The sequence below is a fragment of the Seriola lalandi genome, unplaced genomic scaffold, assembly GCF_002814215.2.
Source record: "Seriola lalandi dorsalis isolate HSWRI2012SDOR001 ecotype SW California unplaced genomic scaffold, Sedor1 jcf7180002054569, whole genome shotgun sequence".
NCBI classification, from domain to species: domain Eukaryota; kingdom Metazoa; phylum Chordata; class Actinopteri; order Carangiformes; family Carangidae; genus Seriola; species Seriola lalandi.
In genome coordinates this window covers 371289-395689 of record NW_019525122.1, presented here as the reverse complement: position 1 = coordinate 395689, position 24401 = coordinate 371289, and the positions used below count along the sequence as shown (strand labels likewise).

General features: G+C 41.1%; 1 protein-coding gene across 1 annotated transcript in view; it reads left to right on the top strand.

Moving 5' to 3' along the window:
* Nucleotides 1-2253: 2253 nt before the first annotated feature.
* The window catches only part of dock2 (dedicator of cytokinesis 2), a 95129-nt gene continuing 72981 nt past the window's right edge, over nucleotides 2254-24401 (top strand). Inside the window, exons 1-21 of the mRNA XM_023416769.2 lie at nucleotides 2254-2445; nucleotides 4853-4936; nucleotides 5338-5378; nucleotides 5560-5615; nucleotides 5712-5808; nucleotides 5913-6061; nucleotides 6288-6423; nucleotides 7158-7315; nucleotides 9017-9098; nucleotides 9326-9461; nucleotides 10390-10465; nucleotides 10689-10765; nucleotides 12483-12733; nucleotides 13110-13208; nucleotides 14691-14763; nucleotides 15038-15141; nucleotides 16764-16962; nucleotides 18269-18366; nucleotides 18467-18556; nucleotides 18839-18939; nucleotides 21303-21437. Coding sequence (XP_023272537.1) covers nucleotides 2403-2445; nucleotides 4853-4936; nucleotides 5338-5378; nucleotides 5560-5615; nucleotides 5712-5808; nucleotides 5913-6061; nucleotides 6288-6423; nucleotides 7158-7315; nucleotides 9017-9098; nucleotides 9326-9461; nucleotides 10390-10465; nucleotides 10689-10765; nucleotides 12483-12733; nucleotides 13110-13208; nucleotides 14691-14763; nucleotides 15038-15141; nucleotides 16764-16962; nucleotides 18269-18366; nucleotides 18467-18556; nucleotides 18839-18939; nucleotides 21303-21437 — 2285 coding nt within the window. The 5' untranslated portion in view covers nucleotides 2254-2402. The remainder of the gene's footprint in view (nucleotides 2446-4852; nucleotides 4937-5337; nucleotides 5379-5559; nucleotides 5616-5711; nucleotides 5809-5912; nucleotides 6062-6287; nucleotides 6424-7157; nucleotides 7316-9016; nucleotides 9099-9325; nucleotides 9462-10389; nucleotides 10466-10688; nucleotides 10766-12482; nucleotides 12734-13109; nucleotides 13209-14690; nucleotides 14764-15037; nucleotides 15142-16763; nucleotides 16963-18268; nucleotides 18367-18466; nucleotides 18557-18838; nucleotides 18940-21302; nucleotides 21438-24401) is intronic.

Sequence of the window (24401 nt, the reverse complement as noted above, 5' to 3'; positions counted from 1 at the left end):
TATATTTCAATAGACTGTTTGGCATATTGACCAAGAGTTCCAGTAGTTAGCAGTAGTTATGCTTGCTTTTACCAGCTGATACCAGCATTTCCTTCTAGCTGTAGTCAGGGCCTCTCTGCTGATTGGCTGACTGTTTTCTAAGTAATGAAAAGCCAGGCCAACTGTAGGTAACAGATTGTGGCCTACTACTACTACTACTACTACTACTACTCTGTGGCCAACTATTGTGGCAGGTTTGCAGCACATACACACAGCCATAATAATTGGTTTCAGTCAAAGTGAAACTCATAAAATGGGAAACTTAAAATAGCAAGATAAAGTGATCCAACAAGAATAGTGTTAAAAATATTAAAAGATTGTTTGAGAGGCTGAACAATAACACTAATAAAAGTCTTTGAATGAATATATAGGAGATTTCAGGTAAGCACCTGGTGAAACCAAATCCTGCAAGGTTGGACTGTGGGTCCAGGTCGGCTGTGGCTCAGAGCTGTGACTGTTTAGTTGTGACATGAATTTACAGCAGTCCTAATTTAGTTTTTAAGGCACAGTTTCTGAATGCGGGCTGTGTGCATTTCTCTGTGGATTGAGCACTTTGATAGGCTATTTTCATAAATAAATTTAACAAAGCCAATTTTTTTGTCCCATTATTACTGTTGGATCTGCGATATGATAGATACAAAAGGGTACAATGATTTATAATGAAATTTTTCTTCATCATTTATCATTTTAGGTGTGGTGAAAAATAGTCTTGTTAATCACCAAGATAATAAAACTCAAACACAACAGTAAAATGCTGATAATATATAAGCTGTATTGTGTATCTGTAAAGTTTTGATAGCCTCATTGGTTGAAAGCCAACCTGCCTAGCAGCCTTTTATGTTCTAAATGCGATTTTGGATGATCAAATGCCAGTTAGAACAGTCACTTACTGTGGGAGGACTTAAACTCGAGTCAGACTCTTGCAATTATTTAACACTTAGAATAGGTTTGTAGAATTGACTTAAGAGGATTAGAGATTAAATGGACAACTTATTTAATATAGTTAAAGGTGCCCTGTGGCTTTTTCTTGTAAACAAACAAAATTTATGTTCATATTCAGACTAAACATAACTACAACTAATACCTTGTGTGTATCCCTGAGGTTACAAAATATTATAATCCTGTATTGTTTAATTCATGTTTACTTGCTAGAAGACTTATTCTTCTGGTTCTCTCTGTGTATTACCACATGTGGATCACAATAATGTGGCAGAATTGTGTAATGTGACTCTTGTGCGAGCATGTATATGCGTCCTTGTGTGCATGCACAAGATAAACAGGGACCAACATAGTCAAAGCATAGTACCTTGGGACCATCATGCTAATCACAAAATCTGTCAGGACTGAAGGATGATTTTTAGATGGAGTGTTGGGATCCTAAATGTTGCTCTCTGATCCATAATAAAGTAAATGAAAATTCAACTTTCCACTTGAACTTATAGAAGTGCAGTTCATAATTAGTCTAGAAAGGTCAATAATATTCAAAAAGCCTCTCTTTGCTATGGATGGTTGTTATTGTGAGGAGTTTCTCAGAAAGGGGAGCTGATGGTTACCTTGGCAACGCCATCTGAAGGAGGTACAGGGAAAATATTTGTTTGAAATGCCAAATATGATTAGCAGCCTTTATAAAGAACTTCTGAAACAAACAAATTCATGAATGAATGAGGACCTACCTCAGTTTATATCTTCTCCTCTCGGTGCTTGAGCTGCTGATAGTCTGCTCAATAAAGAAGCAAACTTTCACCACATACAATTATGACTATACTCTCAAACTGATTTCAGTTTGCTGCATGCAGGATCACAGCTGCAGTCCTTCATGTGTCTTTTAACCAACTTTTGCTGAATGTAAAACAAAAAGTAGAAAATACAGATACTGCACACCTGTGGCATAATGGCACAATTGTCTCCACAACGAGACAGATTCTTTGGGCTTGAGAGAAAAACAGTGCTGTGTATCAGTTTTGACATTGTGAATAACTTTATATACCTTAGATATAACTTTTTTTAGGCTTTACTTGCTATAGATGTGTGTTGCTCAGTCATCGTATAGATTAAGTGATCTATTCAAATTCAAATGAACAAAATGGAAACTTCACACAATGCGCAGGCCTGTGGGTTCTACAGGACTCCACCTTGTTGTACTCACCCACTTCCCCTTAACCGCCTGAAGGCAGGAAGAGAGGAGAGGCAGAAGAGGAAGAGAGTCAAAGGGGGATGGGCTTACTGCTTTCATTAAAGGTTAAAAAAAAATGCAGAAGTGCGAAGTTTAGCAGACACCCTCACAAGGAGAGAGCGAAAATTTAGGAGTAGAACCAGAGAGACGAGACCCAAAATAAATAATAGTCTGAGGACTACATGCAATCATGGCTCCTTGGACGAAGACCACTACAGAGCGGTATGGTGTAGGTAAGTCAAAACGCGCTCAGATGTGTGTGTGACTTGTGTGTGTGCATGCATATACATGTTGCTATAGTGTCTCTATGTTAGTTATGACAGTAAGCTGTCATATATGAACAACAGTCATAAGAAAAATAGATGCCTATCACTTCCTGCTTGACAGGATGTTAGCAGGTGCTAATGGCCTTATAGAACTTTAGGATGCACACATCAGATGTAATCCCCCCCCCCAAACAACTTAAATCCTAAAATTATATTCACCATTTAAATTTAGTGCAATAAAAGACAGAGCTGCAGTGGATTGTGTGGGGGATTGAAATCATAAACAAAATTATCATCGATCCAAAGCAGATGGAGAAATGAGTGACAGTTTGTTTCTTCAGGCATTACACATTATGCAGCACATAATTACGTAAACTAGAAGGTAAATTATCCTAGAAAATGAAAGTGGAAAGTGTGGAACAATTGATTTTGGTACCAGGAACAAATCCTAGACTGTACAAGCACTCGGCACAATCTGTAGTTTATCTGGTATGGGGCTTGAATATGGCCGTGGCAATCGGCATGTGTTGGCGTCAGATATGAATAAACAAAAATTTAGCAAGAATACGGATTTCTGACTTGTAATCCAGATTGCAATATAGCACAGGCTCTCTGGGCTGTAGCAGACGATGCACTGATTCATCAATTACTTGCAATAAGCTAGACAAGAAGTTACAGTTTGTAATGTAGAAAATTCACGGAGATTCACGTTTTCGTCATCCAAACAGTTATACCACTTGAATTTTTACTGTGAATTATTGTAAATCCATTCCGAATTTATTGCTAACATAATTACTCAGTGAAGCGTTGTTTATCTACTGTATCTAAGCTGAATATCTTCCTTGACTGTGTAAGACTATAACACAGGAAGTGGAGGAAGAAGGAAGTTTGTATGAATTTGAAGCTGTAGCCTAAAGCTGAATACTCTAAAAAGAGTTGATAAAAAAAAAAAAAAGTTGAAATCACGTAATGCTATGTACCCATGAAGGGTTTTCATTATGAAAACTAAATATTTAACTTTCAGTACTGATGTAAAAATTCTGTGCCAGCTTTTATGCACAAGACTGAGCACATTTTGTAGGTGTGACTTCTTTATGTTTAGTGCACAAAAGGAAACCTGTGAGCTGTTGTAGATGGACAACAGCAGTTTCACAGCTTTCTGCCACAAGCTGATATCCAGTGCAGCTTTTGAGTGAGGCAGCGTTCAGTAGCTGCTGCCAGTGTGCAGCCACTGCTACTTGCACTCAACTGCAGACTGCAAGGCTACAACTGACAATTTTACTTATTATTGATTAATCTGCTGATTCATTTTCAGATGAAGCAATTAATCATTTGGTCTATGAAATGTTAGAAAATAGAGAAAAATGACCATCAGAATTTCCCTAAGTCCATTTTACTTTTAAAGAAAGAAAAGCATATCAATACAAACTCAAATGAGAAGATGAAAAGAGAGAAAAAAACAAACACACATATGTTGCACAACCACAACCCTTTGTTCTGATGACCTGAGAGGCCTAGTGGATGTATATGGGGTCAGTATATGGGATTAGTAAACAGTAGCAGAGTTCAAACTCCAAATACTCAAGCAATGTATCAGGTGCACGGCTGTTGCTATCTAAACAGAACAAACAAAATAGCTGAAACGTGTTGTTTTCCCGCCATTAAACAAGAACATTATTAATCTCTGCACGCTGGCATTCTGTTTATTCTAATTAGAAGGATCATTGATTCAATCCTAAATTTAACAGGGAGCCAGTGTACTGAGAACATCACCAGGGTGACATGAGAACGCTGTGCAGTCATGTGCTGTAGCACACTCAGTTTTGAACTGAGTGTGCTACAGCATCTCGGCTTAAACAGGAATACAGAGCTTTACAATAGCCCATATGAGAATTGTTCCTGAGAGATCTGAGATGCAAAAGTTCCCCATCTTTGAAACAGCTGGCTTTATGTCATAAAGACAACAATATACATGACCATTAACCTGTAGCTCATTATTATTCTACATTTGAAATCTCTTTTATTTCCTTCATTCTGTGTTAGGATGTTCATGTGCAAATGAATCTACCAAAATTGTACAATGCCAAATCAATTGTATATTAATTTAGCTAGCTAGCTGTATGTGGTGGTAACAGTCAGTCTGAGTGTACGTTGCAGCCTCACATCAACGACAACTGTTGCCAAGGTTACAAAGAACTGTAGCACTTCACCAGTCAAGCTTACTTGCTGCTTTTGCTAACATTCATATCATTAGAGTTCTTGGCTCTGCTCAATTTTTAATTGTATTGTCATTAAACAACAGTCCGTTAATTATCAAATGTACCCCTCATCAAACTGGGACAACTTCTTTCTTCTTTTTTTTTTTTTTTTGTAGTAAAGTGGAATTTTGTTGGCAAAGGAGAAAAGCACCTTTCCCTGGAGGTGGGTGATACTGTCTGCATCCAGGAGGTCTGCGATGGTAAGAATGCTTCAAAATATAAAAATGACAGCATTATATTTGATTTAACTTCACTAATGATGAATGGTGCTCCTGAACAACATTTTTAAGTGTGTTTTTTTTAAACATGTTAATCAGTGAAAAAGTTAATATTTTACATCTATACATGTTGCATGTCTTAAAACAAAGTCATTCACTGTTGAGGAAAAATTACATAACTTACCTCTTAAAAATTGTACTTACATACAGAGAGTGCTGTTGATAAACAATACTTTATTCAAGGTGCTATTTGTATGTTTTGCTATTGCTACATAGCCAGCATTAGCATTAGCAGCTGTTTACATGCCAGTCCTTGCAAAAGCTTCAGCCATCGTTACATTTACATTTGGTGTTGGTAAAATGACAGTCAATTTGTCTTTCAGGGTGGTACAGAGGCCACTTGGCAAGGAACAAAGCCCAACAGGTATGAATGCCAGTTTTACATCAGACTGCATTGACACATTGATTTTAAAAGAAAGGTGGTAAAGGCGCATAATGCATGACATTCAACCAGTTTTATTTATCACAGAGATCTTCTTTTCTGGTTTTGTGGATAGCTGATTTTCTTTTTCTCATTCATCTCCCCCACATATATTCCTCTGTAGGGAGTGTTCCCTGCCAGTTTAGTCCACCTTAAGGAGGTCATCATTGAAAAACGAGGGTGAGTTGAATTAAAAAAAAAAAAAAAAAAAAAGTCTCATATGTCTCCAAAAGTTTCATGCATTTGTTAAGTTTTTATGTGTGTGTACGACTACAGAAATGAGGAAGTGGTGATATCTTCAGAGATGCCCTTGGTGAAGGAGGTTACCACCACATTGAGGGAGTGGGGAAGCATATGGAAGCAGCTGTTTGTGGTAAAAAAAAAAAAAAGAAGCAAAAACGCTCTTTGTGTATGTGAATATTTGTGTGTGTGTGTGTGTGTGTGTCTGAGTGTAACACCATACGTCTACCTGTCCAGGCCAATAAAGTAATGCGGGTGAAGCAGGTCCAGAGACTGATGTGGGAGCTCATGGAGTGGCGTTCCCAGCTCCTGTCTGGCACTCTGCCCAGTGATGAATTCAAGGAGCTCAAGCAGAAAGTCACCTCCAAGATTGACTATGGGAACAAGTAAGTCTGCTCAAAACAAAATCCCAAGTTTTTACTTTAATATGGTAACTGTTCAATGCCAGACTTGCTACTTATTTCTCTTTTTCTCTGCTTCCTCCCTTCATCCCTCTGTGTACGTGCCTCCTCACTTTCCACCTCTGCTTGTTGCCCTTTCTTCATCCTCTTTTTTTTTCCCCCACCTTCCATCTATCTCCCTAATCCTTAACTCCCGTCCTGCCTACGCCAGGATCCTGGAGCTGGACCAGGTTGTTCGAGATGAGGATGGGAACATCTTGGAGCCAGAGCTGGCTAGTGTCATCAGTCTGTTTCGGGCCCACGAGCAGGCCACAGCTAAGATCAATGAACGCATCAAAGAGGAGCAGGTACAGACAAAGATAAGAAGGGAATGTGGTAGGGAGCAGAAAGGACAGAATGTAGGAGGCAGAGGTTCATACAAAGAGTCTCCTGGGAGGGAAAGAGGATTGCACGAGTGGATGTGATGATAGATGTTGCAATCACAGTATGATTTATTTGGAAACTAGTTTGACATCGCTGTGGTTTGTCTGCACTAGATTAGAGATTTTTCCTGAGAAGCTGTCTCCCCCTCTCATGGGTTCTTATCATGAAATACAAAAGCTATTCTGCACTAGGTAGGGGTGGAATCACAATTTTGTCATTTCATTTAGTTTTTTCTTCTTTTTAACAAGAAATCCGTAAAGTGAAACTTATGAAAACGCCATGGATAATACATTTTTTACTTGCCAGTCATGTCTGCCAGCTTAGCTTAATTAAGAATTAATTTCCTTTTTCCTTAAATTGGCTTCACTTCACTTCAGCTCCATACAGCTTACTTTACATTTCAACACTGATTCATTAGTAAGAATGTGCTCCATTATGATTTTCTTCCTCAGAGAATTTCCTCTCTCTTACAAACCAGCAATCTGGGTGGGGGGGCTGCAGCCGGTACATCCCAGAATTAAGTAACCAGCCATTATTAAGTGTTATACCAGCCAACCAGATTTGCCTGGACCTTGTAATGAAAGTTTTTGGCTGGAATTTAATCCTGTTAGACCCTCGTCCCAAGCTAACCTCCTAAAACTAATGTCCTCTCTTGCAGTCCAACATCCAGACAGACCACAGCGGGATCTCAGCACGTATCCAGTCTTCTCCCACCCACAGCCTCTACGTCTTTGTCAGGAACTTTGTCTGTCGCATCGGAGAGGACTCTGAGCTCTTCATGTCCCTCTATGACCCCAACAAACAGACCATCATCAGGTATCACTTGTCCTTCTCTCTTAGCATGAGCTCCCAGCCTCATACAGTGAGCTTCAAAAGGCATTTTAGACGATGGTACAGTACATGCTGATGTTTTCGACGTATATCTTTTTCTGGTTTATTTCTGGTTTAAAGTTCCACATTCATTTGAAAGCTTAAATGTGCCTGTTTAGGCTTATAGAGAAGCACTGAGTCACATCGAGACGGAAAACAAGGTCAGTGATTATGGACAGCTATTGATTTTTATTTGTATAGCTTATGTTGATGTGATTTTTCCCTTTGAGTTTAAATTTCATCAGGATTGAGATCATAAAGTAAGTAAACTTTATGCATTGAATAAATTAAAGACAAATTTAAGATTAATTAAGATTAAGTGAGTTTAGTCTCCTCATTATCCCTCTAAGTACCCATTTACTGTCCGAAATGAATTAAAGTTTTTACCTCACCTCCATCCCTCAGCTGTCTAAAACACGCACGCACACACACACACACACACACACACACACACAGACAGACAGACAGACAGACATGAACGCGCCCTAGCCCACACACATATTCATGTTCCAGCCCACACACACACACACACCCTCTTTCGTTCTTTGTTCTCCACTTGCTTGCATCTATAAACCTCTCCTTCTCTTGTTTCCTCATGTGTCCTCTTCCCTCCATTGTTGAACCTCGCTAAATTAGAACAATGGTCTGCCAAAAATAAGAATACACAAAACACAAATTATAGAGCTGCAGATTCTGACTGGCAGCGCTATGTGGTGCCTGCCAGTGCTGATGCTAAGCCCTGTCACTCACTGTCATACTGGTTATATCTATGTCTCTGCCACAGCAGCTGGGAGTATTAAGATAGACCTGGATCGATCACCTTTTGCTGTTTGTCCCGATGTCCGATTCCCCTCCACCTCATCTGTGCCACTTATGTTCTTTTGATTGGTTACATGCTTGACGTTTTCTTTCTATATTATCCATTCCCTCTCCTTTTACATCTCTCTCTCTCTCTCTCTCTGAAACAAACTGGCAGATGGGAGGGTTTATGACAATTTTCAGCTTTGATTCACCCCACTTTTTTCACAGATGCTTAGTGTAGATGTGTGTCTTTCTGTCTTTCTATTCTATTGTCTGGGACATGCTTGTATGTCAGGAAAATGCCATTGGCAATAGAAGAGATGTATTTGTAGCATTTGAATCAAAATTATTATGCAGCTGCAGCGGGTAACGTTAGTGAATCCGCAAGCCTGTCAGAGGATGACTGAAACATTTAAACTTCAGTCTCCCAGAAATCATGTAGTGTCATATCAGTAAACTGCACACAGTTTGCTCGCGTACACCAGCCGAGCTGCTGTTTCATTCTCTCCTAAAGAGTACCAAAAGATGACGGAAGCAAACAGTCCAGCTTTATCTGAACCAAACACTCGCTCACTCCTGGACTGGACAGAGATAACGTTTCTATCCTCTTGATTCATCACTTCTTATAGGTAGAAATATTTACAAGCCAAAAAACAGAATTTATTTAGGCAAGTAGAGTGAATCTGCAGAATTTCAAATAAGGGGGTTGACATTATCAGTATCGCAGCTGCAATTTCTGATAGTACAAGTGGTTGTATATTAAAATATTGTGTAGTATAACTTTACAGAGCAATAATGTAACATATTTGATGCATGTGTTTTAACCCTTTACCATCCCTCGTGCAGTGAGAACTACTTGGTGCGCTGGGGCAGCAAAGGGTTCCCTAAGGAGATTGACATGCTCAACAATCTGAAGGTTGTCTTTACAGTAAGTGACCACAGGAGGGCACTGTCACACTGTTTCTCAGCAGTACACACACGGCACTGCAAAGAAACAAATAGACTTATTTCCTCTTTAAAAAATTGTTTTTTTCATTTTCTCTCTCCCTCCTCTTCCCGCAAACCCTCTGTTCCCCTATTCTGTTGTTTCTCTTATTCCCACTCCCTATACTTCATCTGCTCTCTCTTCTCCTTCTCCATATCTTTGTCTACCAGGACTTGGGGAACAAGGACCTGAGCAGAGAGAAGATTTATCTGATATGTCAGATAGTGAGAGTGGGCAGGATGGACCTGAAAGAGATGAACAACAAGAAGTGCACTCAGGGTCTGAGGCGGCCGTTTGGGGTGGCAGGTACTTGAACAGGAGCCAATATCTTTTTTCTTTTTGGTCAAAAGCCAACTAAATTTCCCATCCTAGTGGTCAATGCTGTACAAAGAATTTACTGTAGTAATTAGACTCACTGAAAGCTGCAGTACATCTGATGATAGAGGAATGCCGTTTTTTTTTCATTCCATATCTAAATTTTACCAGTTTAGCCAATGATATTTGCCTTTTAGTAGGATCTTTAGTCATTTTTATGCCTCTGCGCCGGCGACTGTCAGAGCTGGAGACATATTGTTTTCAGGTTGTCTGTCCGTACGTACGCATGTCCCATTCTCATGCAATATGTCGAGAACTCCTAAAGAGTATTTCTTCAAATTTTGCACAAATTTCCACTTGGACTCAAGGACAAACTGATCAGACTTTGGTGGTCAAAGGTCAAGGTCACCGGGTCCTCAGAAAACAGTTTTTAGCCATTTACTCAAGACTTCAAACAGTAATTATGACAACATTTCACACAAATGGTCAATATTTTATGTGATTTCTAGATAAACATGGGGGGCCTGAAACTAGCCTGAGTGGCGGTGGCATACAACCGTGAGGCCGCAATTCTAGTTACTTTTGTTTCCTAAATGTCAGAGTAATTTTGTTAGATTTGTCAGCTGTTGCAGGTGTTATCACTTATATCTACACCTGGGAGCTGCCAGCTACAGTCATAGTCATCTTTTGCACAGACGAAACTAACATACTGATGGTGACCGTCCACTATGTTTTCTCTGCCCTGTAGACTACTGTTGCTCCCACTGGGTTAAAAAAAAAAAAAAAAAATTGCCTTTATCTTCGTAAAACCCTCACAGGCTCTCACTGCTGACTGATGGGAATCCACATCCGAAATTACTGTGTAACATTTTCTTTGATTTTTGTCATGACAGACGCATTTGTTTTCTCTTCTCTGCAGTGATGGACATCAGTGATATCATCAAAGGGAAGATTGAATGTGATGAAGAGAAGCAGTATTTCATCCCCTTCTTCCCGTATGTCCTATTTTCCTATTTTTCTTCTATTGCTCCATCTTTTCTCCCTCTCTCTCCTTGTCTTATCTAAGAAACTTAAATCTCTGTTCACAGACCCTCCTTGTAATTAAAATAGCAATAATGCAATTTTTCGCGCGTGACGGTTTCAGCATCTGCACAATTTATGAGATTAAACGGTTTCTGTGTGTTTCAACTGTGTTTGTGTGTGTCTGTTTGGCTTCAGGGTAGTTGCAGAGAATGACTTTCTCCACACCTTGCTGAACAAAGTGACAGCATCACGAGGAGACAGTGGTGGCCAAGGTACCGTTCCGCATTTACAGGCTTTGCTCTCTGTCTCCTAGTGTGTAAGCCATGTGATCGCTCTGCCGGGTTTAGTGGTCCTGTATGCACTGAAGGTTCCCACTGGACTGCACATGCTGCAGTCATTTGTGGTCACATAAAATGGCCATTCCTCACCGTGTCTCCGCCTCTTCTCTCTCTGCTCCGTGGGTGAGAATGAAGGACATTATCCTGATGGATAGCATGCGCCCTTGAGCCGATGTTTTCATATTACTTACCCTTTATTTCTCCCTCACCAGTCTCCAGTCTCGCTGCCCACACCTCACGTTTATAGCTGACTTTGACAGCCCCTATGGGTGACACTGTCTTGTTCCACATAGAGTAACCCCAAATGTAGGACTGCACTGTCATATCGCTCAGCTTTTATCTTTCTTCTTGCTCCTGAAGGCCCAGGGCATAACCTAGATATGAAGAGAGCACCCGGACGAGCAGATATGGAAGGAGCACCTGAGGCCACCAGAAGGCTGTTCTTAACATTACTCACCCTTAATCTCTCCTTCCTCTCACTTTGAGATGCTTTTGCTACACACACATACACACTAAAACACATACACAGTTTCCCCTGTAGGTTTATGGTTAGCCTTCAAAATGTGGGTTTGTGACATAGTCTAGATTTCACCATTTCCCTAAAATAGCTCACCCCTTTTTTTCTGTCCATTCCTTTTTCTTCTTTTTTTTTTTTTTGTGCTGTCTCGTATAATAATTTCCAAAAAAGCTGTGAGAGCCCATATTCCTCAGGAGTAAATTTCTGTTCGTTTTAATAATACCTTAATTCTTTCTTTGTCTCCTTTCCTCCCTTGTTTTGCAACCCTTTCACAAACAGAAGACAAATTGTATATTATTAATTACAGCCTAGTCTGCAACAGTTGCAGATATTTTTACATCCTTAGTTAACATTGGAGCACTTTAACGTTACATTCCCCATAGATAAACACAAAGTGGGTCTCACACAAGTTGTATGTTTCAGGGTTTTTGTAGGTCCTGAAAACCCCCTTAAAATGTTTTAAATTCAATTTAAATAGTACAAGTCCTTGAAATTCCTTATTCATTCATTTGGCTTTAATTTGAATTTACTTACCTGCAGAGAGAAATGAAAACTCCTTTCTGAATCCATCATTTAAAACAGCCTGGAGTGGCACCTGTTTTTCCAAGTAACTGTTCTTAAATTAACGAAATTCTAGGAAGTATTACATTTAACTCTCTCATATCTACACATATCCTGTGTTTACCCAAGGTATTTTGTGTGATCAACTTTGGTCACTAGTGCATGTAACAGTACTAAATTTCTCTCTTTCAGGCCTGTTACATTTTACTGTAATCTACACAAAACTCCAGGAATGAATGAGGAATAAATGAGGAAGTAACGCGATTTAAAACCTGTATATAAGACAGTCAGTGTCCTGGTCCAGCAATGAAATCTCACAGTGACATTTTGTTTTTCTTTACTAATTTAATGTATGTATCTATTTTAGGTTAACAACTAGTAAAATATCCCTGAGTTTCACCTGCTGAATATCACAAGTCCCATCCTGGTCTCATTGCTGTTTTAGAGGCTTATCAAGAATCTGTTTCTTGAGATAAACAAACAACATTGCTTTGTAATCAGCACTCTCACTGCAGTTGTTTGTTTTTCAAATGAGCAAACTTCACTCTTTCTCTAAACCCGATCTCCATCCAGGTCTGTGGGTGACCATGAAGGCTCTGGTCGGGGACATAGTTCAGATCCGGAAGGAGTACACTCACCTCGTGGACCGCAGTACCGTGGTGGCCCGCAAGCTGGGCTTCCCGGAGATCATCATGCCGGGAGATGTTCGCAATGACATCTACCTCACCTTACAGGGCGGCGACTTTGACAAGTACAACAAGACAACCCAGAAAAACGTGGAAGTCATCATGTGGGTGTGTGATGAGGAGGGCAAGGTCATACAGGTGAGCAGCATGAAGAGAAGAGGTCGAGGAGGACGGGGCATGTCTGTGTATTTGAACAGGAGAGGGAAATGTGTAAAGAGGGATTGGTTTGTGGGTGTGGGGTTTGAGTTGTAGTGTGTGTGTGTACCGTAGGTGTGGTGTTTAAGAGATTGAGGTGGTACGGGCCAGTGAGCAAGCAAGTGCTCATTCACCCTCTCATAGTCAGGGGCACATAGACGCGGCTTTATCTCAGAATGAAAATCCATTCTAGGCATAAATGGACGCACACGCACACACACACACACACACACACACATGCACACTCACACACATAAATACAACATAAATCCTTCAGCTCCATATGAAATGTATGTTTCTTTGCCTCCCTCATTCCTAGAACTCCATCTGTCTGGGGGCGGGGGATAAGGCGGTCAGTGAGTACAGATCTGTCATCTACTACCAAGTGAAACAGCCCCGCTGGATGGAGACGTTTAAGGTGTGTGTCGGCATTAGTATATTCAGCGCATTCGCAAAGTATTCAGACTTCACTGTTCTAAAATGTTGTTATGATGCAGATTTATGCTAAAATCATTTAAATTCATTTTTTTCCCCTCACCGAGCTACACTCAATATCCCATAATGATAAAGGGAAAAAACTGAAATATCACATTAACATAAGTATTGAGACCCTTTGCTGGGACACTTGAAATTTAAGTCAGGTCCCTCCCATTTCTCTTGATCATCTTTGAGATGTTTCTGCACCTTGTTTGGAGTCCACCTGTGCTAAATTCAACTGACCTGACATGATTTTGAAAGGCACACACCCGTTTATATAAGGTCTCACAGCTGACAATGCATATGATAATAAAAACCAAGCCATGAGGAGGAAGCAACTGCCTGCAGAGCTCAGAGACGGGGTTGTGTCGAGGCACAGATCCAGGGAAAAATTCTGCACCGTTGAGAGTTTATTAATTCTTAAACGGAAGAAGTTTGGAGCAACCAGAGCCCTAGAGCCTGCAGGCCGACCAAACTGAGCAATCCGGGGAGAAAGGCCTTGGTAAGAGAAGCGACCACGAAACCCAACGGTCACTGTGGCTGAGCTCCAGAGATCCTGTGTTGAGATGGGAGAAACTTCCAGAAGGACTGGTCATCACGGCAGCACCACCGATCTGAGTGACATGAGAGCTGCTCGGAGTTTGCAAAAATGCACCTGCAAAGTGAAGCATTGGGTTTGGGCAGCATCAAGCTGTGGGACTGTTTTTCAGAGGCAGGGACAAAGAGAGACTGGTCAGGGTTGAGGGATAGCTGAAGGGAGCAAAGTACAGAGATATCCTTAATGAAAACATGGTCGAGAGCACTCACAATAAACTCACAGCCAACACTGCGCAGTTGCTTGAGGCAACTCTGTGAATGTCCTTGAGTGGCCCAGCCAGAACCTTGACGTGAACCCAATCTAACATCTCTGGAGTGACCTGAAAATGACTGTCCACTCACGGTCCCCAAATTCAACCTGACAGAGCTTGAGAGGATCTGGCAGAAAAGAATGGTGGAAAGTCTCCAAATCCAGGTGTGCTAAGCTTGTCACGTCAGAAGACTCAAGGCTGTATGCTTCAACTAAGTACTGAGTAAAAGGTCTGAATACTTATGTCAATGCGATATTTCAGTTTTTTAATAAGTGTGCAAAAATATTCCTAAAACTGTTTTTGCTTTGTCATTATTGGATACTGATTGTAGCTTAATGAGGGAAATAATGAACATAAACGGTTTTAGAATCAGGCTGCAACTTAACAAAATGTGAATTGGATGTGTTTCCCTGTATGTGTTGAATTTTCTTCCTTCAGCCTCCTTGAAAATGTCTGGTTGTTATATGACATTTGCATTCCTCAACCATAACTCACCCTAGAATGTGATGGTATGCCTTTAAAAATGTAAGATATCCAATGTTTTATATTCTATAATAACGTGAGATGTCCTCCAGGTGGCAGTCCCTCTGGAAGAAATGCACAGAATTCATTTACGCTTCATGTTCAGACACCGCTCTTCGCAGGAGTGTGAGTATAAGCCTCTTTTCCTCTCTCCATACTGTACATCCTCGCTCTTAACTCCTCCTCTCCTCTGATCCCCTGAGCATAATGTGACACTGAAAGGACTGAATGATTCGAAGCAATTTGGAAATGACCCAAGGCATCATTACACACACTTGACTATACAAATCAGCAGTCTTTCTTCAACATGTCCCTCCCTCCTCCCTTTTCATTTCCCTGATGTATTTCTCCTCTGACGCTCCCTCCTCCTGTTGACACATCCGTCTCCTTTCGTCTTCAGCCAAGGACAAGAGCGAGAAGAACTTCGCCATGGCCTTTGTGCGTCTGATGAAAGACGATGGGACGGTTCTACAGGATGGACTGCATGACCTTGTTGTCTTCAAGGTTAGAAACAGAATTTTTGCAGAAAGAAAACAGAGGAACTGATGAACAGGTTCAGTGGCCTCTCCAGGAAAGGAAGGAAAATTTCAATTCATCAAAAATGACTCAAATAAAAAGTAAATGAGATAAATTGAACAAAAAAATTGGATTCATTTAAGAATGGATGTGCAATTTCTTCACTGTCGCCGCAACTGAAGAGCAGGTCAACACTCAAAGCTTTCACTTTGCAGATGCAAACTTTGACATTATGAGCCTTTTATAATGAATAGGTTCAGTGTTCATTCCTTTTTGTTGCATCAATCAGTTTTGGATTGAAAGGCCCAACTACAATTAACCAGAAATACTTTTAAATATCAGGACAAATGAAAGTGGGAACTCAAGTGCTGGTTGAAAACACAACCAGTTTTCAGGATTCTTTTGATTCATCACTCATGGTCAGACATTGTAACTGTACCAAAGCTCAATGCCATTCCCCTGGTATTTCTGGATTTTTATTTATTTATTTATTTATTTTTATATATATATAGTGGTTAGAAATAAATGATAGAGTTTACAAAAAAAGGCAAATAGATATTTGTCTGGAAAAAGTTAATACCAGGGAAAGAATTTCAAGACATCTGTGCAGCTGCAACTATCATCAAAGCAGATTCAAACATACAGTATAGTGAGTCTGGATCGGGGATTATGGCCACCGAGACAGGTTGAGCGAAGCCAAATAGATTTCCTGCCAAATGAGCCAGAGCTAAGATTGAATCCCCTTATTGATTAAATGCCAAACGCAATGAAGATTAATTACTCGTGATTCACTCGAAGACCAAATGGATGGTCCCCCTGTGCCCTTTCTCGATTATCTCTCGTTATCCCTGCACTCCTCTCGATCTCTGTGCCACTCATGGCTTCAATCTCTTAGTCCCTGCTTTTCCACCCACTCATTCATTATTACTGGTATATGGCATTAAAGAGGGTAGAGTTGAGGTTTCAGGCCTGAGTGAATCTGTCACATGAAGATGGTTAATGTATATACGGAAAAGTGTACAGCAGTTAGAATATGATGGCGTAAACAAAATATAAAATGTAGATGCCAAGAGAAGAGATCTCATGTCTTTTTCTCATATATCTCTTTGCCTTCTTTCCTATTTGCTGACTCTGTTCAGCACCGTCTCTTTTCAGCACCTTGTAACAGAAGAAAAATGCTGTATCAACAGTTGGTGTTGCTTTTGTTTGTTCTTATTTTTCCAGGCCTAGCTGCCCCCACCTCTGTTTTCAAAGTTATGACTTTACAAACCGAAGTTGGGCTAGGCAGAAGTAGATAAGGTACAGAGGGTTATTGCAGTGGAAATGGCGACTTCAATCATTGGTTATCATTTTTTTTCCCCTTCAGGGCTGGCTTGATAAATCACTGCAAGTGAAGCAAATCCCAGTGTCTCTCTGTTTTCTATTCCCACATTTGCACCAACACATTTGGAATAAACACAGGAAATTTAATTCTTGTCCCAGTGCAGCTGTGACACACACAAACACACACACACACACACACACACCAAACATCTGTGCCATCATTAATAAAGTTGTAGCAATACTGCAGTGTCAAAATTGTTGAGTTAAAAATGACTTTGTCCTTTCAGGGAGACAGCAAGCGCATGGAAGATGTCAACTGCTACTTGTCGCTGCCCTCGACCCGCCACCACCACGGCGACCCCCACAAGTCGGCAACAGTGAGCCGCAGCTCCAGTAGTCTGTCCGGCGGTGGAGGCCTGTCAGTCAGCTCTAGAGACAGCTTCAGCATCTCCACCCTGGTCTGCTCCACCAAACTCACCCAGAATGGTAGGTGTGCGTAGGTCAGGTGCTACAATGTTGATATTGCCCCTTCATGACATTTAGTTGACAATAAGCTACTCTAGAGACATGCCAGGGCAAAACATGTTCATTCAGAAACACACACACACACACACACACACACTTTTTTCAACCAAGTAATAAGGCCAGGCTGAGACAATGAATCATTGGTTAGCTGTGAAATCGGTAGAGGACAAATGCAGTGCATAGAGGTGTGCATATTGCTTTGTCAAGTCTTGGGCTCAATGTTTGGGAAATTCAGATTTCGCCTCAGAAAACCATGAAAACTGGGGGTTAAATACAGGGAACATTTTCTTTGTCATCATTATGTTAACTGTTATTTTTAGGTTTCGGGGTTAAAAGTTGAGTGAGGATGACAATAGCTGGAAAGTGAGGTGAGTGCAGGTTAGGATTATGGGGACATCTGACCAGTTAATGGTGTGTTAATTAGGTTAATGTTGCCAGGAGTATGAGTTTGCGTGCGTGTTACGGTTCATGAGGTAAGCAAAGGATTGGGGGCAACTGTGTCTATACATGGGTTTTATTAGTGTGGAGTGTCGTCATTTTGTCCTACACACTCTGGCAGGCAGCCGCATAAGCAGCCACACGCACACTGAAGTATACATGCACTTCTACAAAGGCCTAAAAAACACGTACACTCCAGACAGTAAGGTGCATCAGACACAGGTGCAGTGCAACAGCTGTTACTGAGGAAGCCAGTCCATCACTATAATGAACATTATCCTGCGGCATTAATCACCTGTACCATACACACACACACACACATACATTCATACACAAAAGTGAACACAGTGTTGTTTAGGGCTACCCACCAGATGTGCGGCTTGGCTTGGTGAGTCAGAAATGATTGGACAGGGAAAGCAGGCGGTTTAAAGCGGGCAGCCCTACAGGGACTTGGAAATCTGCCCCATGTCAAACTGTAGCAGAATTAATGATAGAAACTGTGGATTTGGATGTTCAGTTGAAAGTCTCACTAACTGGAGGAGCAGGGACTACTGTTCACATGACAAATCATCACCTGACAGATTGCTACTTGGTTATTTCTTATCAGTCAGATAAGTGATGAGTGTGAATATATATATATATATATATATCCACTGTCCAGTGTTCACGGACACAATGTGAATAATTACAATTTAAGAAATTACATTGTCAAGTAAGAACAGCTTTGCTCAGAATCCACTCTTAAGTAAGACAGATGTGTGTACTGTTGGTGTAGTTATGACAGCTGAGCAGAATATATTGTGTTTGTGTGTGTGTGTTTCCTCTCCAGTGGGACTGCTGGGGCTGCTCAAGTGGAGGACTCGACCTGAGCTCCTCAGAGAAAACCTGGAGAAACTCAAAATCATTGATGGAGAGGAGGTGGTCAAGGTCAGTGTGTGTTTGAATGCAAGTGTGTCTTTCCAGAAGCATGTGTGCTCGTGTGTGCGCTCTCACTGGACCTCTCCTTTGCCTTGTTGTACGTGTGTAGTTTCTGCAGGACACCCTGGATGCCTTGTTCAACATCATGATGGAGCACTCTCAGAATGACGACTACGATATCCTTGTCTTTGATGCCTTGGTGAGTGTTTGGCTTGTGTGTGTGTGTGTGTCTGTGTGTGTGTGTGTCTGTTTTCCCAAGAAATGCCTGTGTGTCTAACTGTGCGTGTTTTGTCAACAGATGCAGCTTATTTTTCTTTGACAGGCTGTCTCTTTGTGTATCGTGTCTGACATCTCTGTATCTACCTATCCATCTCCCTCCAAATAAACATGTCTATCAGATGATTGTACATAACTTCTCATCCACCTTGTCTACTGCTATGTAAACATGTAACCCTGTCTGTTTCTCTCCTCTGTCTGCCAGATACACATCATTGGTCTGATTGCCGACAGAAAGTTCCAGCACTTCAACACAGTGTTGGAGGCCTACATCAAGCAGCATTTTAGCGCTACACTGGCCTACAAGTAGGTTGCATCCTGATCAGAAGCCACTTCATTTAATCTCATTCTTTTTTCCACCTCTTACTGGTTTAAACTGATATTTTAAGCATTCTGACAGAGAAAGAAGTGACAAGACAATAATTAAAACTACAGACAGGTAACATACAACTATGTATAAAAAAAAAAAAAAAAAATATGGTCAGAGTCACATAGAAGACTGAAAAAAATTAGTTTGATCCTCATAAGTATCCCATGAACTTAAAAGTTCAGTCGAAAATCAGTGTGCTCATGCAGTAATCCTGTTGCTGTCTCGAGAAAGCAGAGACAGCTCCTTATTGAATTTGCCACAGGAGATTTTATTATCAATTAACCTCTGAGTGAGTCTGGTTATTTAAGCCTTAACTAATGTTACTGTGGCCTCCATAAAATGCCAGCTGAGTCATTAATTTAGGTCTGACTTTAGAAAAGTTTCAGACAGTGTTAAACTTTATCTAAACAAACACCTACTCACAATGACATCACATCACACAAATACATCATATTTCTGTTGTGTGGAAACACCACCGGGGTATTGGCTGTGCCAGTCTATCAGAAGTTTTGCATTTTTCTTGCTTGTGTTACAAATGATGGATTACATGATCTTTCATGAGGCACATTCTCCCATCTCTCAGGAATTAAGAAATCCTTTAAATCCATCAGATAATCTCAATAATGCTTTGTCACCAAGACAAAAAAAACCAGACTGTTTTATGATTCCCAGAAAAGTTTGACAGAGCAGCTTAAAGTAGACTATCAGTAATCCATGCATAGCTCTCGTGTGCGTTGTCCCAGTTGGAATCAAACCCATAATCCTGTCAGGTTTTGCCATACTGAGTGCCAAGGGTATACAAGTGTTAAACCTATTGTGGTAATTTAAAAGTCATCTGAATATCTAATGTTAAGTGACTAAATGCTGCACTGTATCCAGCTGCCACTGGAGGTCAGTGTGTGTGTCGCATCTGGAGCCCTTGACTGAAAAAGGATTAGAGTATGCGTCTTTACTGAAGTCCCAGCTAGCTGGAGCTTTAACCTTGCTTCTCTGTGGAGTAGCAGCTAAAGCACTCAGGCATACACCTCAAACACTTCTATCTGCTTCTTCCTCTCTGTTAATTCACTTCACTTGATTCAATGGGCACTAGAGACAACATTTGTTTGTGTTGCCAAAGCTTTAGTTAGGAAATTAAAAACATCTCTGACTCCTCCTGCTCCCTTTCCCCCGTGCATCTTTTCTTGCTTCCCCTAACTGCTTCTACTCCTCCTCTTAACTTCCTTTGCCCAATTATCCCTGCCAGCCTCCTCCTCTCTTAACTGCCTTTCTCTCTTCCTGTCTGTCTTCACTCCATCTATTCATCTGTCTCTCTATCATCACTCCATCCTTCCCCTGCCAGTGTGTTGGTGTTCACCCTCTTTAAGAGGGTCACTGCAGCTTAACGCCTGTCAGCCCCGAGGCTGTTATGTAAAACTCTCTAACTCCCTCTCACTACATTTTAAACTCCCTATCTCTTGCTCTTAGAAAAAAAAAAAAGAATAAATCCTCCTGTGCTTGCCTTTAAGCCATGCACCAAAACAAAACCAGGGAATACTGAATGGTAATAACGTTGGTAATATTTTCAAAGCCACCCTGATGGCAGTGAGGCCAGATTAGAGTTCATTTTTTAAGGGAACTTTTATTGTTTAAGAGGATTGGGCAGTTTTAAACCAGTTAGTGGGTGATCCCCTCTTGCCATTTCATGGAAATAGAGCTGTCTCATAGCCAAAAGTCTTAACCCTCTGTAGGCGTACTGTATTGTTTTATGTGTTATGAATATTCTAGTATTGCATGGCATATTATGCCGAGGGAGAGAAACAATGGTAGTACATAAACTTGATCTGAACTCTGTGCCACTCACACTTCTCCCCAACTGCTCTGACACACCATAATATTTATGTGTGTGTCTAAAGAGGCCTGTGGGGTGTTCTTGTGTCGGAGAATGACTTTTTCACCATGAATCTGAGGGCAAATAAAAATGTGTGAGCCATGTGAAAGGTACATCTGTTGAGGTGTGAAATACTATTTTGCCATTTTCCACCTCCACCTCCCTGCCAGTCTTCCTCTCTCTCATTCTGTCACTCTCACTCTGTTGCACTTTGTCTTTCTGCTCTACGGAAGTGAAAAATGGAGTTGGTGATCAACTTTCCAAACCTGTGGAACATCAGGAAAGGAAATAACAATTCTGACGGACTGATTTTGATTTCTTTCTTTCTTTTCCCCATTCCTCCCCGCTTTAACTTTTATATCTCTTTCTTTTTTCTTCCCCTTTTTCTCTATCTCCCTCCCTCTGTTTCCCCCCTCTATCATTCTCTCCCAGAAAGCTGATGTCTGTGTTGAAGAGGTACCTGGATGTGTCCAGCCGAGGGGAACAGTGTGAGCCCATCCTCCGAACCCTCAAAGCCCTTGAGTACATCTTCAAGTTCATCGTCCGCTCGCGCATGCTCTACTCCCAGTGAGTGTTTGCGTTGCTTTTTGTCAACTGATCATTATGTTAATGACCTCTAATTTCTTTCTGAACCCGCAATGATGCAATAGAGATTCGTAAGGACACACACACGGCGCACAGTGACACTGCATTGCCGGAGAAATCGTTTTTGACAGCTCTGTGAGAATGGGCTGCTGATTGCAGCACTAACGCTGCTAATAAGCATTGATGATGAAGTGCAGCGTCCAAATGAGAGCTAATGATGGGGAAGGGCTGCTGAACAGGCAGCCAACGATACACCACACAAAGTTCCTGCAGGAGAGACTTATGACACCCACTGTGCTGAGGCGAGAGCTGCACCATATGATAAGTGTAAACACCATTTTTAACTGCAGTGCAAAAGTTGACGCTGACGGATCAGAAACATGATCCACAATTGTGTTATTTGCCTTGCCTGTGGGAGATTTGAACACCTATGTGTGTAAGTGTGTGGGTGTGTAAGACGCAGCCATGTTTAGAATCAAGTGTTTATGTGTGTCGGGATGTTTGTGTTTAATGTGCGAGTTGTTGTGGAGTGCGTGTGTCTTTGTTGGGAGCAGTGTATTAGTGTTTGTAGAAGTGAGTTTGGAGGGTGATTTCTGTTTATTTGTGTTGGTGTGTATCTGTTTGTCATTCAAAGGCCACTGGTCAATGAAGGTCTGTCTTTTTAATCTTCTAGAGGGCATGACGGGCTTTGTTTGTTGAAATTGGTGTGTTTGTTTATCGATGTGGTGGAGTGCTTCTTTATTTATTCATAGTGTGTGTGCGCGTGTGTGTCTGTGTGTGTGTGTGTCTGTGTCTGTTTCTGGTTTCCCAAGAGGGTGTGTGTGTGTGTGTGTGTGTGTGTGTGTGTGTGTGTGTGTGTGTGTGTGTGTCTGTGTGTGTGTGTGTGTGTGTGAGAATGTGTATGTGCATTTGTGGGCATGTTTGTGTACACAAGCCCACACATATATATCTAAGCATACTTCTAAGTATACAGTTTGTGTGTCTCTATGTGTGTGCGCACGTGTGTGTGCATCACATTATCGCTCTACTGCTTCTGGCATGACTGAGCTCCAGTCGCCGGCCTCCCCTGGGTATCTCAGAACTGATAAATCCCCCCCTTCCGCTCTCTGTGTCTCTCCTCCTCAATCTGGCGTCCCCAAACCAACCTGCCGCTGACAGTTTCAACTTCCTCTGCTTCCAAAGTTTTCACATCAGACTTCCCCTCCTATACGGCCTTGTCATTCTAACAGACAATCAGGTATTCAATGGAGCCACTGGCGCTATAGGTGTATCTGTAAGGCTCCATCATCATCATCACCATCAGGACTAGCAGTCATTAATATTTAAGGAGGCAGCACTGAAGATTTATTAGCTTGTCAAACTTACTTCATGTTCTCACAAAGTCTATTAGGGCCGTGAAATGTTTACTTCAAAAGTATGTAAGGCACGCTGTACCAGATTTTGCTCTTTCCTTCACCTTCTTTTTGTCCTTCACGCCCCTATAGCTTTTATTACTTCCCTGTAGTCTAGTGCATCAGTTGTATCTGTGTCTTTTTCCTCCCCTTGAGCACTTGCTATGTGCTATATTTCAGCTTTCTGCCCCCCAACATCTTTTTTTCCATCCATGTTAAATCTCACCTTCTTTCTTACCTTCACTCCCCCTCTTTTAATTTTGTCACATCTTCTCCGTGAGTCTTTTCTCATTATTGTGATTAGGATCTTGTTATTATGAGATCACTTCTGTTTCCTATCAGATGTTATATTATGATTACATAATCTTTTCTAGTTATCACAATATCTTTTCTTATTTTGTTATCTTATTCTTATTATTACATCTCACATTATTTTGAGATCATTTCACCCGATATGACGACAGTATCTGTCTAGTAATAATAATAATGATGATGATAAATAATAACAGAAGCTCATTTTAGAATAATGAGAAATAGCTTATGATAATGTAACATTTATCACATGCAGAGCTAAGGCCACATTAACACATACTTGATTTACTCTATTCATCCATCAGCGACAGAATCCCTAGCTTTATAGACCAGATAATGTTTTCGAGCTTTTTCACAGTCACACTGATTGGCCAGGTCTGCACTCTTTGTTAATTGTCCGCCTGAATAAAATTTTCCAACACAAACCACTACACTTTTTTGCCTAAATTTAATGGAGCAATAGATCTCAGCAATGTTGGTCACTGCACCACCCTTTTGCTCGTCCATGTGTCATGCAAAATATCATGCATTTCACAAACACTGGTGACATTTGTGACTGATTTGGTCTGACAGGGATCTCATCATTCATGTTTAGTGTTGCCTTGTTGATCCTTTTCTTTTCTCTCACCCAAGAGTACATACGGCTGAGCTGTACTTTCCCTCCCACTCTCCCCTCTTTCCCTTAGACTATTCCTCAGTGTCGCTCTTTTCCCTCCCCCCTGCTGATCATCTTTCCTTCATCCCTCTCTCTCCCCTCTCCATCTGTCTCCAGCATTAGTTTGCTGAGCTACCATGACATTGTCCACTGTTGTGCTTACATGGGGGTATAGAATACAGCTATGGTCATTTTTAGTTCCACAAACATCTCAGAGTTGGATTAAAGTGGTCATCTACTGCACTAAGAATGGGACATAACTAAGTAACACGAATGTACAACCTGGTTTTATCACACCAACACTGACCCTGACACATCTAGACATCATCTCTGCACACATTCCCCCACACACACACACACACACACACACACACACACGCACACATATATATGCACAGACAGGGCTGGTGGATTAAACAGGACAATGCGTTTCTAATCATAACTGTACTCTGCAAAGAGCCCAGTGATAATACCTCTGTGTGTTACCGCCTAATCCCTCCCCCCACATGCTAAATTTGCTGTGTGCCACATGCTAATCCTTCCCTCTAGCACTCATAAATTCTATTGTAATTAACAACTGCACAGCTC